Here is a 19,450-nt window from a genome sequence, read left to right on the forward strand (position 1 = left end):
GAATATAACCCCTCGATTCCCCCTTCCTGATTAAGCTCCTTGGCCTGGAATATAACCCCTCGATTTCCCCTTCCTGATTAAGCTCCTTGGCCTGGAATATAACCCCTCGATTCCCCCTTCCTGATTAAACCCCTCAGCCTGGAATATAACCCCTCGATTCCCCCTTCCCGATGAGCAATCTCCCTCTCAGCCTTACTCTTGACGGTCAGGGTTGCCGCGATACTGTCCGTTCCGACCCTGTTCGACGCGGTGCAGGTGAAGATTCCAGCGTCTGCCTTGCGTGTGGCGTCGATACGGAGCGTCCCGCTGGTGTTCAGGAAATACCGGTGATCATGCAAAACCGCCTCCACCCCTTCTTTGGTCCTGGAGCGTCCAAGACCCCAAACCCACCCCAGGAAAAAAAAACACAGGTCAATTCCAATGTTCGGACGGCCACCCACAATTCCCTGTCACGCCACGCGCCCCCTCGGATTGGGCTCCCTGAGCTGGGGGAGAAACGTACCCATGGGACTGAGGTGAGAGCATTCACGCAAGGACCCAGGGAAGAGCGATTTGGGAGGAGGACGTGTCGCTCAGGTTGAGGTTCTGGATGTGGGTTCGGTCGCTTTCAGACGTTTCGCCACCGTCCCAGGGAACGTCATCAGTGAGCCTCCGGATGGAACACTGTTGGCTGTGGCCCACTTTCTGCTTATGTGGTCGGGTTTCCGTGGGTCGGTGACGCCTCCACAGGAAATGACACCCCCCGACCCAAGGAAACCCAAACCCAGAAATAGAAAGTGGACCACAACAACGGTGTTCCATCCGGAGGCTGACTGATGACGTTACTCAGGATGGTGACGAAACATCTGAAAAACGAACCTTCCAGCTCAGAGGGCTAACCTATATGCAGATGCATGTATTGTTCTGGGTCAGAGAGAGATACACACACTCACCTGTACAGGTATCAGTCTGACAGAGATACACACACTCACCTGTACCGGTATCAGTCTGACAGAGATACACACACTGACTTGTACAGGTAACAGTCTGACAGAGATACACACAATCACATGTACAGGTAACAGTCTGACAGAGACACACACAATCACCTGTACCGGTATCAGTCTGACAGAGATACACACACTCACCTGTACAGGAATCAGTCTGACAGAGATACACACACTTACCTGTCCCGGTATCAGCCAGACAGAGATACACACACTCACCTGTACAGGTAACAGTCTGACAGAGATACACACACTCACCTGTACAGGGATCAGTCTGACAGAGATACACACACTCACCTGTACAGGTATCAGTCAGACAGAGATACACACACACTCACCTGTACAGGTAACAGTCTGACAGACACACACACACACACTCACCTGTACAGGTATCAGTCTGACAGAGATACACACACTCACCTGTACAGGTATCAGTCTGACAGAGATACACACACAATCACCTGTACAGGTATCAGTCTGAGAGAAATACACACACTCACCTGTACCGGTATCAGTCTGCCAGAGATACACACACTCACCTGTACAGGTATCAGTCTGACAGAGAGACACACACACGCCTGTACAGGGATCAGTCTGACAGAGATACACACACACTAACCTGTACAGGTATCAGTCTGACAGAGATACACACACACTCACCTGTACAGGTATTAGTCCGAGAGAGATACACACACTCAATGTACAGGTATCCGTCTGACAGAGATACACACACTCACCTGTACAGGTAACAGTCTGACAGAGATACACACACACTCACCTGTACATGTAACAGTCTGACAGAGATACACACACACTGACCTGTACAGGTAACAGGATGAGAGAGATACACACACTCACTTGTACAGGGATCAGTGTGACAGAGATCCACACACTCACCTGTACAGGTATCAGTCTGACAGAGATACACACACTCACCTGTACAGGTAACAGTCTGAGAGAGACACACACACTCACCTGTCCCGGCATCAGCCTGACAGAGATACACACCCTCACCTGTACAGGTAACAGTCTGACAGAGATACACACACTCACCTGTACAGGTATCAGTCAGACAGAGATACACACACACTCACCTGTACAGGTAACAGTCTGACAGAGACACACACACACTCACCTGTACAGGTATCAGCCTGACAGAGATACACACACTCACCTGTACAGGTATCAGCCTGACAGGGATACACACATTCACATGTACAGGGATCAGTCTGACAGAGATACACACACTCACCTGTGCAGGTAACAGTCTGACAGAGATACACACACACTCACCTGTACAGGTATTATTCCGAGAGAGATACACACACTCACCTGTACAGGTATCCGTCTGACAGAGATACACACACACTCACCTGTACAGGTATCCATCTGACAGAGATACACACACACTCACCTGTACAGGTAACAGTCTGACAGAGATCCACACACACTCACCTGTACAGGTATCAGTCTGCCAGACATACACACAATCACCTGTACAGGGATCAGTCTGCCAGAGATACACACACACTCACATGTACAGGGTTCAGTCTGACAGAGATACACACACTCACCTGTACAGGTAACAGCCTGACAGACATACACACAATCACCTGTACAGGTATCAGTCTGACAGATACACACACTCACCTGTACAGGGATCAGTCTGACAGAGATACACACGCTCACCTGTACAGGGATCAGTCTGACAGAGATACACACACACTCACCTGTACAGGTAATAGTCTGAGAGAGATACACGCACTGACCTGTACAGGTAACAGTCTGACAGAGATACACACACACTCACCTGTACAGGGATCAGCCTGACAGAGATACACACACTCACCTGTACAGGGATCAGTCTGACAGAGATATACACACTCACCTGTACAGGTAACAGTTTGACAGAGATACACACACACTCACCTGTACAGGTAATAGTCTGAGAGAGATACACGCACTGACCTGTACAGGTAACAGTCTGACAGAGATACACACACACTCACCTGTACAGGGATCAGCCTGACAGAGATACACACACTCACCTGTACAGGGATCAGTCTGACAGAGATATACACCCTCACCTGTACAGGTATCAGACTGACAGAGATACAGGTAACAGTCTGAGAGAGATACACACACACTCACCTGTCCCGGTATCAGACTGACAGAGATACACACACTCACCTGTACAGGTAACAGTCTGACAGAGACACACACACACTCACCTGTACAGGTAACAGTCTGAGAGAAATACACACACTCACATGTACAGGTAACAGTCTGAAAGGGGTACACACACTCACCTGTCCCGGCATCAGCCTGACAGAGATACACACCCTCACCTGTACAGGTAACAGTCTGACAGACATACACACAATCACCTGTACAGGTATCAATCTGACAGATACACACACTCACCTGTACAGGGATCAGTCTGTCAGAGATACACACACTCACCTGTACAGCTATCAGTCTGCTAGAGATACACACACACTCACCTGTACAGGTATCAGTCTGACAGAGAGACACACACACACTCACCTGTACAGGTAACAGTCTGACAGAGATCCACACACTCACCTGTACAGGGATCAGTCTGACAGAGATACACACACTCACCTGCCCCGGTATCAGCCTGACAGAGATACACACACTCACCTGTACAGGTATCCGTCTGACAGAGATACACACACTCACCTGCACAACTAACAGTCTGAGATACACACACTCACCTGTGCAGGTATCAGACTGACAGAGATACACACAATCACCTGTACAGGGATCAGACTGATAGAGATACACACACACTCACCTGTACAGGTAACAGTCTGACAGGGATACACACAATCACATGTACAGGTAACAGCCTGACAGAGATACACACACTCACATGTACAGGGTTCAGTCTGACAGAGATACACACATTCACCTGTCCAGGTATCAGCCTGACAGAGATACACACTCACCTGTACAGGTAACAGTCTGACAGAGATACACACACTCACCTGTACAGGGATCAGCCTGACAGGGATACACACACTCACATGTACAGGGTTCAGTCTGACAGAGATACACACACTCACCTGTACAGGCAACAGTCTGACAGAGATACACACACTCACCTGTCCCAGTATCAGCCTGACAGAGATACACACACTCACCTGTACAGGGAACAGTCTGACAGAGATACACACACTGACCTGTACAGGAATCAGTCTGACAGAGATACACACTCTCCTGTACAGGGATCAGCCTGACAGAGATACACACAATCACCTGTACAGGTAACAGTCTGACAGAGATACACACACACTCATCTGTACAGGTAACAGCCTGACAGACATACACACACTCACCTGTACAGGTATCAGACAGACAGAGATACACACACTCACCATTACAGGTAACAGTCTGATAGAGATACACTCACTCACCTGTACAGGTATCAGTCTGACAGAGATACACACACAATCACCTGTACAGGTATCAGTCTGAGAGAGATACACACACTCACCTGTACAGGTATCAGTCTGACAGAGATACACACACACTCACCTGTCTCGGTATCAGCCTCACAGAGATACACACACTCACCTGTACAGGCATCAGTCTGACAGAGATACACACACACTCACCTGTACAGGGAACAGTCTGACAGAGATACACACACTCACATGTACAGGGATCAGTCTGACAGAGATACACACACTCACCTATACAGGTAACATTCTGACAGAGATACACACACACTCACCTGTACAGGTATGGGCCTGACGGAGATACACACATTCACCTGTACAGGTAACAGTCTGACAGAGATATACACACTCACCTGTACAGGTAACAGTCTGACAGAGATACACACACACTCACCTGTACAGGGAACAGTCTGACAGAGATACACACACACTCACCTGTACAGGGACAGTCTGACAGAGATACACACACACTCACCTGTACAGGTAACAGTCTGACAGAGATATACACACACTCACCTGTACAGGTATGGGCCTGACGGAGATACACACATTCACCTGTACAGGTAACAGTCTGACAGAGATATACACACTCACCTGTACAGGTAACAGTTTGACAGAGATACACACACTCACCTGTACAGGGAACAGTCTGACAGAGATACACACACTGACCTGTACAGGAATCAGTCTGACAGAGATACACACTCTCCTGTACAGGGATCAGCCTGACAGAGATACACACACTCACCTATACAGGTAACAATCTGACAGAGATACACACACACTCACCTGTACAGGTATGGGCCTGACGGAGATACACACATTCACCTGTACAGGTAACAGTCTGACAGAGATATACACACTCACCTGTACAGGTAACAGTTTGACAGAGATACACACACACTCACCTGTACAGGTAACAGTCTGAGAGAGATACACGCACTGACCTGTACAGGTAACAGTCTGACAGAGATACACACACACTCACCTGTACAGGGATCAGCCTGACAGAGAGACACACACTCACCTGTACAGGTAACAGTCTGAGAGAGACACACACACACACTCACCTGTAGAGGTAACAGTCTGAGAGAAATACACACACTCACATGTACAGGTAACAGTCTGACAGGGGTACACACACTCACCTGTCCCGGCATCAGCCTGACAGAGATACACACACACTCACCTGTCCCGGCATCAGTCTGACAGAGACACACACACACTCACCTGTACAAGTAACAGTCTGACAGAGATACACACCCTCACCTGTACAGGTAACAGTCTGAGAGAGATACACACACTCACCTGTACAGGTAACAGTCTGACAGACATACACACAATCACCTGTACAGGTATCAGTCTGAGAGAGATACACACACACTCACCTGTCCCGGCATCAGTCTGACAGAGACACACACACACTCACCTGTACAGGCAACAGTCTGACAGAGATACACACACTCACCTGTACAGGGATCAGCCTGACAGACATACACACAATCACCTGTACAGGTATCAGTCTGAGAGAGATACACACACTCACCTGTACAGGTATCAGTCTGAGAGAGATACACACACACTCACCTGTTTCGGTATCAGCCTCACAGAGATACACACACTCACCTGTACAGGTATCAGTCTGACAGAGATACACACACACTCACCTGTACAGGTAACAGTCTGACAGAGATACACACACTCACATGCACAGGGATCAGTCTGACAGAGATACACACACACTCACCTGTACAGGGAACAGTCTGACAGAGATACACACACTCACATGTACAGGGATCAGCCTGACAGAGATACACACACTCACCTGTACAGGTATCAGCCTGACAGGGATACACACATTCACATGTACAGGGATCAGTCTGACAGAGATACACACACTCACCTGTGCAGGTAACAGTCTGACAGAGATACACACACACTCACCTGTACAGGTATTATTCCGAGAGAGATACACACACTCACCTGTACAGGTATCCGTCTGACAGAGATACACACACACTCACCTGTACAGGTATCCATCTGACAGAGATACACACACACTCACCTGTACAGGTAACAGTCTGACAGAGATCCACACACACTCACCTGTACAGGTAACAGTCTGAGAGAGCCACACACACTCACCTGTCCCGGCATCAGCCTGACAGAGATACACACACTCACCTGTGCAGGTAACAGTCTGACAGAGATACACACACACTCACCTGTACAGGTATCAGTCTGCCAGACATACACACAATCACCTGTACAGGGATCAGTCTGCCAGAGATACACACACACTCACCTGTACAGGTAACAGTTTGACAGAGATACACACACTCACCTGTACAGGGAACAGTCTGACAGAGATACACACACTGACCTGTACAGGTAACAATCTGACAGAGATACACACACACTCACCTGTACAGGTATGGGCCTGACGGAGATACACACATTCACCTGTACAGGTAACAGTCTGACAGAGATATACACACTCACCTGTACAGGTAACAGTTTGACAGAGATACACACACACTCACCTGTACAGGTAACAGTCTGAGAGAGATACACGCACTGACCTGTACAGGTAACAGTCTGACAGAGATACACACACACTCACCTGTACAGGGATCAGCCTGACAGAGATACACACACTCACCTGTACAGGGATCAGTCTGACAGAGATATACACCCTCACCTGTACAGGTATCAGACTGACAGAGATACAGGTAACAGTCTGAGAGAGATACACACACACTCACCTGTCCCGGTATCAGACTGACAGAGATACACACACTCACCTGTACAGGTAACAGTCTGACAGAGACACACACACACTCACCTGTACAGGTAACAGTCTGAGAGAAATACACACACTCACATGTACAGGTAACAGTCTGACAGGGGTACACACACTCACCTGTCCCGGCATCAGCCTGACAGAGATACACACCCTCACCTGTACAGGGAACAGTCTGACAGACATACACACAATCACCTGTACAGGTATCAATCTGACAGATACACACACTCACCTGTACAGGGATCAGTCTGTCAGAGATACACACACTCACCTGTACAGCTATCAGTCTGCTAGAGATACACACACACTCACCTGTACAGGTATCAGTCTGACAGAGAGACACACACACACTCACCTGTACAGGTAACAGTCTGACAGAGATCCACACACTCACCTGTACAGGGATCAGTCTGACAGAGATACACACACTCACCTGCCCCGGTATCAGCCTGACAGAGATACACACACTCACCTGTACAGGTATCCGTCTGACAGAGATACACACACTCACCTGCACAACTAACAGTCTGAGATACACACACTCACCTGTGCAGGTATCAGACTGACAGAGATACACACAATCACCTGTACAGGGATCAGACTGATAGAGATACACACACACTCACCTGTACAGGTAACAGTCTGACAGGGATACACACAATCACATGTACAGGTAACAGCCTGACAGAGATACACACACTCACATGTACAGGGTTCAGTCTGACAGAGATACACACATTCACCTGTCCAGGTATCAGCCTGACAGAGATACACACTCACCTGTACAGGTAACAGTCTGACAGAGATACACACACTCACCTGTACAGGGATCAGCCTGACAGGGATACACACACTCACATGTACAGGGTTCAGTCTGACAGATATACACACACTCACCTCTACAGGTAACAACCTGACAGAGATACACACACACTCACCTGTACAGGTAACAGTCTGACAGAGATACACACACTCACCTGTACAGGTAACAGCCTGACAGACATACACACAATCACCTGTACAGGTATCAGTCTGAGAGAGATACACACACTCACCTGTACAGGTAACAGTCTGACAGAGATATACACACACTCACTTGTCTCGGTATCAGCCTCACAGAGATACACACACTCACCTGTACAGGCATCAGTCTGACAGAGATACACACACACTCACATGTACAGGTAACAGTCTGACAGAGATACACACACTCACCTATACAGGTAACATTCTGACAGAGATACACACACACTCACCTGTACAGGTATGGGCCTGACGGAGATACACACATTCACCTGTACAAGTAACAGTCTGACAGAGATATACACACTCACCTGTACAGGTAACAGTCTGACAGAGATACACACACACTCACCTGTACAGGGAACAGTCTGACAGAGATACACACACTCACATGTACAGGGATCAGTCTGACAGAGATACACACACACTCACCTGTACAGGGACAGTCTGACAGAGATACACACACACTCACCTGTACAGGTAACAGTCTGACAGAGATACACACACACTCACCTGTACAGGGAACAGTCTGACAGAGATACACACACTCACATGTACAGGGATCAGTCTGACAGAGATACACACACTCACCTATACAGGTAACAATCTGACAGAGATACACACACACTCACCTGTACAGGTATGGGCCTGACGGAGATACACACATTCACCTGTACAGGTAACAGTCTGACAGAGATATACACACTCACCTGTACAGGTAACAGTTTGACAGAGATACACACACACTCACCTGTACAGGTAACAGTCTGAGAGAGATACACGCACTGACCTGTACAGGTAACAGTCTGACAGAGATACACACACACTCACCTGTACAGGGATCAGCCTGACAGAGAGACACACACTCACCTGTACAGGTAACAGTCTGAGAGAGACACACACACACACTCACCTGTACAGGTAACAGTCTGAGAGAAATACACACACTCACATGTACAGGTAACAGTCTGACAGGGGTACACACACTCACCTGTCCCGGCATCAGCCTGACAGAGATACACACACACTCACCTGTCCCGGCATCAGTCTGACAGAGACACACACACACTCACCTGTACAAGTAACAGTCTGACAGAGATACACACCCTCACCTGTACAGGTAACAGTCTGAGAGAGATACACACACTCACCTGTACAGGTAACAGTCTGACAGACATACACACAATCACCTGTACAGGTATCAGTCTGAGAGAGATACACACACACTCACCTGTCCCGGCATCAGTCTGACAGAGACACACACACACTCACCTGTACAGGCAACAGTCTGACAGAGATACACACACTCACCTGTACAGGGATCAGCCTGACAGACATACACACAATCACCTGTACAGGTATCAGTCTGAGAGAGATACACACACTCACCTGTACAGGTATCAGTCTGAGAGAGATACACACACACTCACCTGTTTCGGTATCAGCCTCACAGAGATACACACACTCACCTGTACAGGTATCAGTCTGACAGAGATACACACACACTCACCTGTACAGGTAACAGTCTGACAGAGATACACACACTCACATGCACAGGGATCAGTCTGACAGAGATACACACACACTCACCTGTACAGGGAACAGTCTGACAGAGATACACACACTCACATGTACAGGGATCAGCCTGACAGAGATACACACACTCACCTGTACAGGTATCAGCCTGACAGGGATACACACATTCACATGTACAGGGATCAGTCTGACAGAGATACACACACTCACCTGTGCAGGTAACAGTCTGACAGAGATACACACACACTCACCTGTACAGGTATTATTCCGAGAGAGATACACACACTCACCTGTACAGGTATCCGTCTGACAGAGATACACACACACTCACCTGTACAGGTATCCATCTGACAGAGATACACACACACTCACCTGTACAGGTAACAGTCTGACAGAGATCCACACACACTCACCTGTACAGGTAACAGTCTGAGAGAGCCACACACACTCACCTGTCCCGGCATCAGCCTGACAGAGATACACACACTCACCTGTGCAGGTAACAGTCTGACAGAGATACACACACACTCACCTGTACAGGTATCAGTCTGCCAGACATACACACAATCACCTGTACAGGGATCAGTCTGCCAGAGATACACACACACTCACCTGTACAGGTAACAGTTTGACAGAGATACACACACTCACCTGTACAGGGAACAGTCTGACAGAGATACACACACTGACCTGTACAGGTAACAATCTGACAGAGATACACACACACTCACCTGTACAGGTATGGGCCTGACGGAGATACACACATTCACCTGTACAGGTAACAGTCTGACAGAGATATACACACTCACCTGTACAGGTAACAGTTTGACAGAGATACACACACACTCACCTGTACAGGTAACAGTCTGAGAGAGATACACGCACTGACCTGTACAGGTAACAGTCTGACAGAGATACACACACACTCACCTGTACAGGGATCAGCCTGACAGAGATACACACACTCACCTGTACAGGGATCAGTCTGACAGAGATATACACCCTCACCTGTACAGGTATCAGACTGACAGAGATACAGGTAACAGTCTGAGAGAGATACACACACACTCACCTGTCCCGGTATCAGACTGACAGAGATACACACACTCACCTGTACAGGTAACAGTCTGACAGAGACACACACACACTCACCTGTACAGGTAACAGTCTGAGAGAAATACACACACTCACATGTACAGGTAACAGTCTGACAGGGGTACACACACTCACCTGTCCCGGCATCAGCCTGACAGAGATACACACCCTCACCTGTACAGGGAACAGTCTGACAGACATACACACAATCACCTGTACAGGTATCAATCTGACAGATACACACACTCACCTGTACAGGGATCAGTCTGTCAGAGATACACACACTCACCTGTACAGCTATCAGTCTGCTAGAGATACACACACACTCACCTGTACAGGTATCAGTCTGACAGAGAGACACACACACACTCACCTGTACAGGTAACAGTCTGACAGAGATCCACACACTCACCTGTACAGGGATCAGTCTGACAGAGATACACACACTCACCTGCCCCGGTATCAGCCTGACAGAGATACACACACTCACCTGTACAGGTATCCGTCTGACAGAGATACACACACTCACCTGCACAACTAACAGTCTGAGATACACACACTCACCTGTGCAGGTATCAGACTGACAGAGATACACACAATCACCTGTACAGGGATCAGACTGATAGAGATACACACACACTCACCTGTACAGGTAACAGTCTGACAGGGATACACACAATCACATGTACAGGTAACAGCCTGACAGAGATACACACACTCACATGTACAGGGTTCAGTCTGACAGAGATACACACATTCACCTGTCCAGGTATCAGCCTGACAGAGATACACACTCACCTGTACAGGTAACAGTCTGACAGAGATACACACACTCACCTGTACAGGGATCAGCCTGACAGGGATACACACACTCACATGTACAGGGTTCAGTCTGACAGATATACACACACTCACCTCTACAGGTAACAACCTGACAGAGATACACACACACTCACCTGTACAGGTAACAGTCTGACAGAGATACACACACTCACCTGTACAGGTAACAGCCTGACAGACATACACACAATCACCTGTACAGGTATCAGTCTGAGAGAGATACACACACTCACCTGTACAGGTAACAGTCTGACAGAGATATACACACACTCACTTGTCTCGGTATCAGCCTCACAGAGATACACACACTCACCTGTACAGGCATCAGTCTGACAGAGATACACACACACTCACATGTACAGGTAACAGTCTGACAGAGATACACACACTCACCTATACAGGTAACATTCTGACAGAGATACACACACACTCACCTGTACAGGTATGGGCCTGACGGAGATACACACATTCACCTGTACAAGTAACAGTCTGACAGAGATATACACACTCACCTGTACAGGTAACAGTCTGACAGAGATACACACACACTCACCTGTACAGGGAACAGTCTGACAGAGATACACACACTCACATGTACAGGGATCAGTCTGACAGAGATACACACACACTCACCTGTACAGGGACAGTCTGACAGAGATACACACACACTCACCTGTACAGGTAACAGTCTGACAGAGATACACACACACTCACCTGTACAGGGAACAGTCTGACAGAGATACACACACTCACATGTACAGGGATCAGTCTGACAGAGATACACACACTCACCTATACAGGTAACAATCTGACAGAGATACACACACACTCACCTGTACAGGTATGGGCCTGACGGAGATACACACATTCACCTGTACAGGTAACAGTCTGACAGAGATATACACACTCACCTGTACAGGTAACAGTTTGACAGAGATACACACACACTCACCTGTACAGGTAACAGTCTGAGAGAGATACACGCACTGACCTGTACAGGTAACAGTCTGACAGAGATACACACACACTCACCTGTACAGGGATCAGCCTGACAGAGAGACACACACTCACCTGTACAGGTAACAGTCTGAGAGAGACACACACACACACTCACCTGTACAGGTAACAGTCTGAGAGAAATACACACACTCACATGTACAGGTAACAGTCTGACAGGGGTACACACACTCACCTGTCCCGGCATCAGCCTGACAGAGATACACACACACTCACCTGTCCCGGCATCAGTCTGACAGAGACACACACACACTCACCTGTACAAGTAACAGTCTGACAGAGATACACACCCTCACCTGTACAGGTAACAGTCTGAGAGAGATACACACACTCACCTGTACAGGTAACAGTCTGACAGACATACACACAATCACCTGTACAGGTATCAGTCTGAGAGAGATACACACACACTCACCTGTCCCGGCATCAGTCTGACAGAGACACACACACACTCACCTGTACAGGCAACAGTCTGACAGAGATACACACACTCACCTGTACAGGGATCAGCCTGACAGACATACACACAATCACCTGTACAGGTATCAGTCTGAGAGAGATACACACACACTCACCTGTTTCGGTATCAGCCTCACAGAGATACACACACTCACCTGTACAGGTATCAGTCTGACAGAGATACACACACACTCACCTGTACAGGTAACAGTCTGACAGAGATACACACACTCACATGCACAGGGATCAGTCTGACAGAGATACACACACACTCACCTGTACAGGGAACAGTCTGACAGAGATACACACACTCACATGTACAGGGATCAGTCTGACAGAGATACACACACTCACCTATACAGGTAACATTCTGACAGAGATACACACACACTCACCTGTACAGGTATGGGCCTGACGGAGATACACACATTCACCTGTACAGGTAACAGTCTGACAGAGATATACACACTCACCTGTACAGGTAACAGTCTGACAGAGATACACACACACTCACCTGTACAGGGAACAGTCTGACAGAGATACACACACTCACATGTACAGGGATCAGTCTGACAGAGATACACACACTCACCTATACAGGTAACATTCTGACAGAGATACACACACACTCACCTGTACAGGTATGGGCCTGACGGAGATACACACATTCACCTGTACAGGTAACAGTCTGACAGGGATATACACACTCACCTGTACAGGTAACAGTTTGACAGAGATACACACACACTCACCTGTACAGGTAACAGTCTGAGAGAGATACACGCACTGACCTGTACAGGTAACAGTCTGACAGAGATACACACACACTCACCTGTACAGGGATCAGCCTGACAGAGAGACACACACTCACCTGTACAGGGATCAGTCTGACAGAGATATACACCCTCACCTGTACAGGTATCAGACTGACAGAGATACACACACTCACCTGTACAGGTAACAGTCTGAGAGAGACACACACACACACTCACCTGTACAGGTAACAGTCTGAGAGAAATACACACACTCACATGTACAGGTAACAGTCTGACAGGGGTACACACACTCACCTGTCCCGGCATCAGCCTGACAGAGATACACACACACTCACCTGTCCCGGCATCAGTCTGACAGAGACACACACACACTCACCTGTACAGGTAACCGTCTGACAGAGATACACACACTCACCTGTACAGGGATCAGCCTGACAGACATACACACAATCACCTGTACAGGTATCAGTCTGACAGATACACACACTCACCTGTACAGGGATCAGTCTGTCAGAGATACACACACTCACCTGTACAGCTATCAGTCTGCTAGAGATACACACACACTCACCTGTACAGGTATCAGTCTGACAGAGAGACACACACACACTCACCTGTACAGGTAACAGTCTGACAGAGATCCACACACTCACCTGCCCCGGTATCAGCCTGACAGAGACACACACACTCACCTGTACAGGGATCAGTCTGACAGAGATACACACACTCACCTGCACAACTAACAGTCTGAGATACACACACTCACCTGTGCAGGTATCAGACTGACAGAGATACACACAATCACCTGTACAGGGATCAGACTGATAGAGATACACACACTCATCTGTACAGGTAACAGTCTGACAGGGATACACACAATCACATGTACAGGTAACAGCCTGACAGAGATACACACACTCACATGTACAGGGTTCAGTCTGACAGAGATACACACATTCACCTGTCCAGGTATCAGCCTGACAGAGATACACACTCACCTGTACAGGTAACAGTCTGACAGAGATACACACACTCACCTGTACATGGATCAGCCTGACAGGGATACACACACTCACATGTACAGGGTTCAGTCTGACAGATATACACACACTCACCTCTACAGGTAACAGTCTGACAGAGATACACACACTCACCTGTACAGGCAACAGCCTGACAGACATACACACAATCACCTGTACAGGTATCAGTCTGACAGATACACACACTCACCTGTACAGGGATCAGTCTGAGAGAGATACACACACACTCACCTGTACGGGTAACAGCCTGACAGAAATACACACACTTACCTGTACAGGTATGGGCCTGACGGAGATACACACACTCACCTGTACAGGTATCAGTCTGACAGAGATACACACACACTCACCTGTACAGGTAACAGCCTGACAGAAATACACACACTTACCTGTACAGGTATGGGCATGACGGAGATACACACACTCACCTGTACAGGTAACAGTTTGACAGAGATACACACACACTCACCTGTACAGGTAACAGTCTGACAGAGATACACACACTCACCTGTACAGGGATCAGTCTGACAGAGATCCACACACTCACCTGTCCCGGTATCAGCCTCACAGAGATACACACAATCACCTGTACAGGTAACAGTCTGACAGAGATACACACAATCACCTGTACAGGTATCAGTCTGACAGAGATACACACACTCACCTGTACAGGGATTAGTTAGACAGAGATACACACACTCACCTGTCCCGGTATCAGCCTGACAGAGATACACACACTGACCTGTACAGGAATCAGTCTGACAGAGATACACACACACTCACCTGTACAGGTAACAGTCTGACAGAGATACACACACAATCACCTGTAAAGGTAACAGTTTGACAGAGACACACACACACTCACCTGTACAGGTATCAGTCCGAGAGAGATACACACACTCAATGTACAGGTAGCAGTCTGACAGAGATACACACAATCACCTGTACAGGTAACAGTCTGACAGAGATACACACACAATCACCTGTACAGGTAACAGTCTGACAGAGATACACACACTCACCTGTACAGGTAACAGTCTGACAGAGATACACACACTCACCTGTCCCAGTATCAGCCTGACAGAGATACACACAATCCCCTGTACAGGTAACAGTCTGACAGAGATACACACACACTCACCTGTACAGGGATCAGCCTGACAGAGATACACACAATCACCTGTACAGGGATCAGTTAGACAGAGATACACACACTCACCTGTACAGGCAACAGTCTGACAGAGATACACACACTCACCTGTACAGGGATCAGCCTGACAGACATACACACAATCACCTGTACAGGTATCAGTCTGAGAGAGATACACATACTCACCTGTACAGGTATCAGTCTGAGAGAGATACACACACACTCACCTGTCTCGGTATCAGCCTCACAGAGATACACACACTCACCTGTACAGGTATCAGTCTGACAGAGATACACACACACTCACCTGTACAGGTAACAGTCTGACAGAGATACACACACAATCACCTGTAAAGGTAACAGTTTGACAGAGACACACACACACTCACCTGTACAGGTATCAGTCCGAGAGAGATACACACACTCAATGTACAGGTAGCAGTCTGACAGAGATACACACATTCACCTGTACAGGTAACAGTCTGACAGAGATACACACACACTCACCTGTACAGGTAACAGTCTGACAGAGATACACACACTCACCTGTCCCGGTATCAGCCTGACAGAGATACACACAATCCCCTGTACAGGTAACAGTCTGACAGAGATACACACACACTCACCTGTACAGGGATCAGCCTGACAGAGATACACACAATCACCTGCAATGGGATCCGTCTGACAGAGATACACACACTCACCTGCACAACTAACAGTCTGAGATACACACACTCACCTGTGCAGGTATCAGTCTGACAGAGATACACACACTCACCTGTACAGGGATCAGACTGATAGAGATACACACACTCATCTGCACAGGTAAGAGTCTGACAGGGATACACACACTCACCTGTACAGGTAACAGTCTGACAGGGATACACACACTCACCTGTACAGGTAACAGTCTGACAGAGATACACACACTCACCTGTACAGGTAACAGTCTGACAGGGATACACACAATCACCTGTACAGGTAACAGCCTGACAGAGATACACACACTCACATGTACAGGGTTCAGTCTGACAGAGATACACACATTCACCTGTCCAGGTATCAGCCTGACAGATATACACACACTCACCTCTACAGGTAACAGTCTGACAGACATACACACAATCACCTGTACAGGTATCAGTCTGACAGATACACACACTCACCTGTACAGGGATCAGTCTGAGAGAGATACACACACACTCACCTGTACAGGTATCAGTCTGACAGAGATACACACACACTCACCTGTACAGGTAACAGCCTGACAGAAATACACACACTTACCTGTACAGGTAAGGGCCTGACGGAGATACACACACTCACCTGTACAGGTAACAGTTTGACAGAGATACACACACTCACCTGTACAGGGATCAGCCTGACAGAGATACACACACTCACCTGTACAGGGATCAGTCTGACAGAGATACACACACACTCACCTGTCCCGGTATCAGCCTCACAGAGATACACACACTCACCTGTACAGGGATTAGTTAGACAGAGATACACACACTCACCTGTACAGGCAACAGTCTGACAGAGATACACACACTCACCTGTCCCAGTATCAGCCTGACTGAGATACACACACTCACCTGTACAGGGAACAGTCTGACAGAGATACACACACTGACCTGTACAGGGATCAGTCTGACAGAGATACACACACACTCACCTGTCCCGGTATCAGCCTCACAGAGATACACACACTCACCTGTACAGGGATTAGTTAGACAGAGATACACACACTCACCTGTACAGGCAACAGTCTGACAGAGATACACACACTCACCTGTCCCAGTATCAGCCTGACAGAGATACACACACTCACCTGTACAGGGAACAGTCTGACAGAGATACACACACTGACCTGTACAGGAATCAGTCTGACAGAGATACATACTCTCCTGTACAGGGATCAGCCTGACAGAGATACACACAATCACCTGTACAGGTAACAGTCTGACAGAGATACACACACACTCATCTGTACAGGTAACAGCCTGACAGACATACACACACTCACCTGTACAGGAATCAGACAGACAGAGATACACACACTCACCATTACAGGTAACAGTCTGATAGAGATACACTCACTCACCTGTACAGGTATCAGTCTGACAGAGATACACACACGATCACCTGTACAGGTATCAGTCTGAGAGAGATACACACACTCACCTGTACAGGTATCAGTCTGACAGAGATACACACACACTCACCTGTCTCGGTATCAGTCTCACAGAGATACACACACTCACCTGTACAGGCATCAGTCTGACAGAGATACACACACACTCACCTGTACAGGGAACAGTCTGACAGAGATACACACACTCACATGTACAGGGATCAGTCTGACGGAGATACACACACTCACCTATACAGGTAACATTCTGACAGAGATACACACACACTCACCTGTACAGGTATGGGCCTGACGGAGATACACACATTCACCTGTACAGGTAACAGTCTAACAGAGATATACACACTCACCTGTACAGGTAACAGTCTGACAGAGATACACACACACTCACCTGTACAGGGAACAGTCTGACAGAGATACACACACTCACATGTACAGGGATCAGTCTGACAGAGATACACACACACTCAGCTGTACAGGGACAGTCTGACAGAGATACACACACACTCACCTGTACAGGTAACAGTCTGACAGAGATACACACACACTCACCTGTACAGGGAACAGTCTGACAGAGATACACACACTCACATGTACAGGGATCAGTCTGACAGAGATACACACACACTCACCTGTACAGGGACAGTCTGACAGAGATACACACACTCACATGTACAGGGATCAGTCTGACAGAGATACACACAAACTCACCTGTACAGGGACAGTCTGACAGAGATACACACACACTCACCTGTACAGGTAACAGTCTGACAGAGATACACACACACTCACCTGTACAGGGAACAGTCTGACAGAGATACACACACTCACATGTACAGGGATCAGTCTGACAGAGATACACACACTCACCTATACAGGTAACATTCTGACAGAGATACACACACACTCACCTGTACAGGTATGGGCCTGACGGAGATACACACATTCACCTGTACAGGTAACAGTCTGACAGAGATATACACACTCACCTGTACAGGTAACAGTTTGACAGAGATACACACACACTCACCTGTACAGGTAACAGTCTGAGAGAGATACACGCACTGACCTGTACAGGT

At 47.9% G+C, this 19,450-nt stretch overlaps 1 protein-coding gene across 1 annotated transcript in view; it reads right to left on the reverse strand.

Moving 5' to 3' along the window:
• The window catches only part of LOC140470037 (neural cell adhesion molecule L1-like), a 91,935-nt gene that overhangs the window by 16,861 nt on the left and 55,624 nt on the right, over positions 1-19,450 (reverse strand). Inside the window, exon 13 of the mRNA XM_072566497.1 lies at positions 197-363. Coding sequence (XP_072422598.1) covers positions 197-363 — 167 coding nt within the window. The remainder of the gene's footprint in view (positions 1-196; positions 364-19,450) is intronic.

This window comes from Chiloscyllium punctatum, chromosome 50, assembly GCF_047496795.1.
Source record: "Chiloscyllium punctatum isolate Juve2018m chromosome 50, sChiPun1.3, whole genome shotgun sequence".
NCBI lineage: Eukaryota > Metazoa > Chordata > Chondrichthyes > Orectolobiformes > Hemiscylliidae > Chiloscyllium > Chiloscyllium punctatum.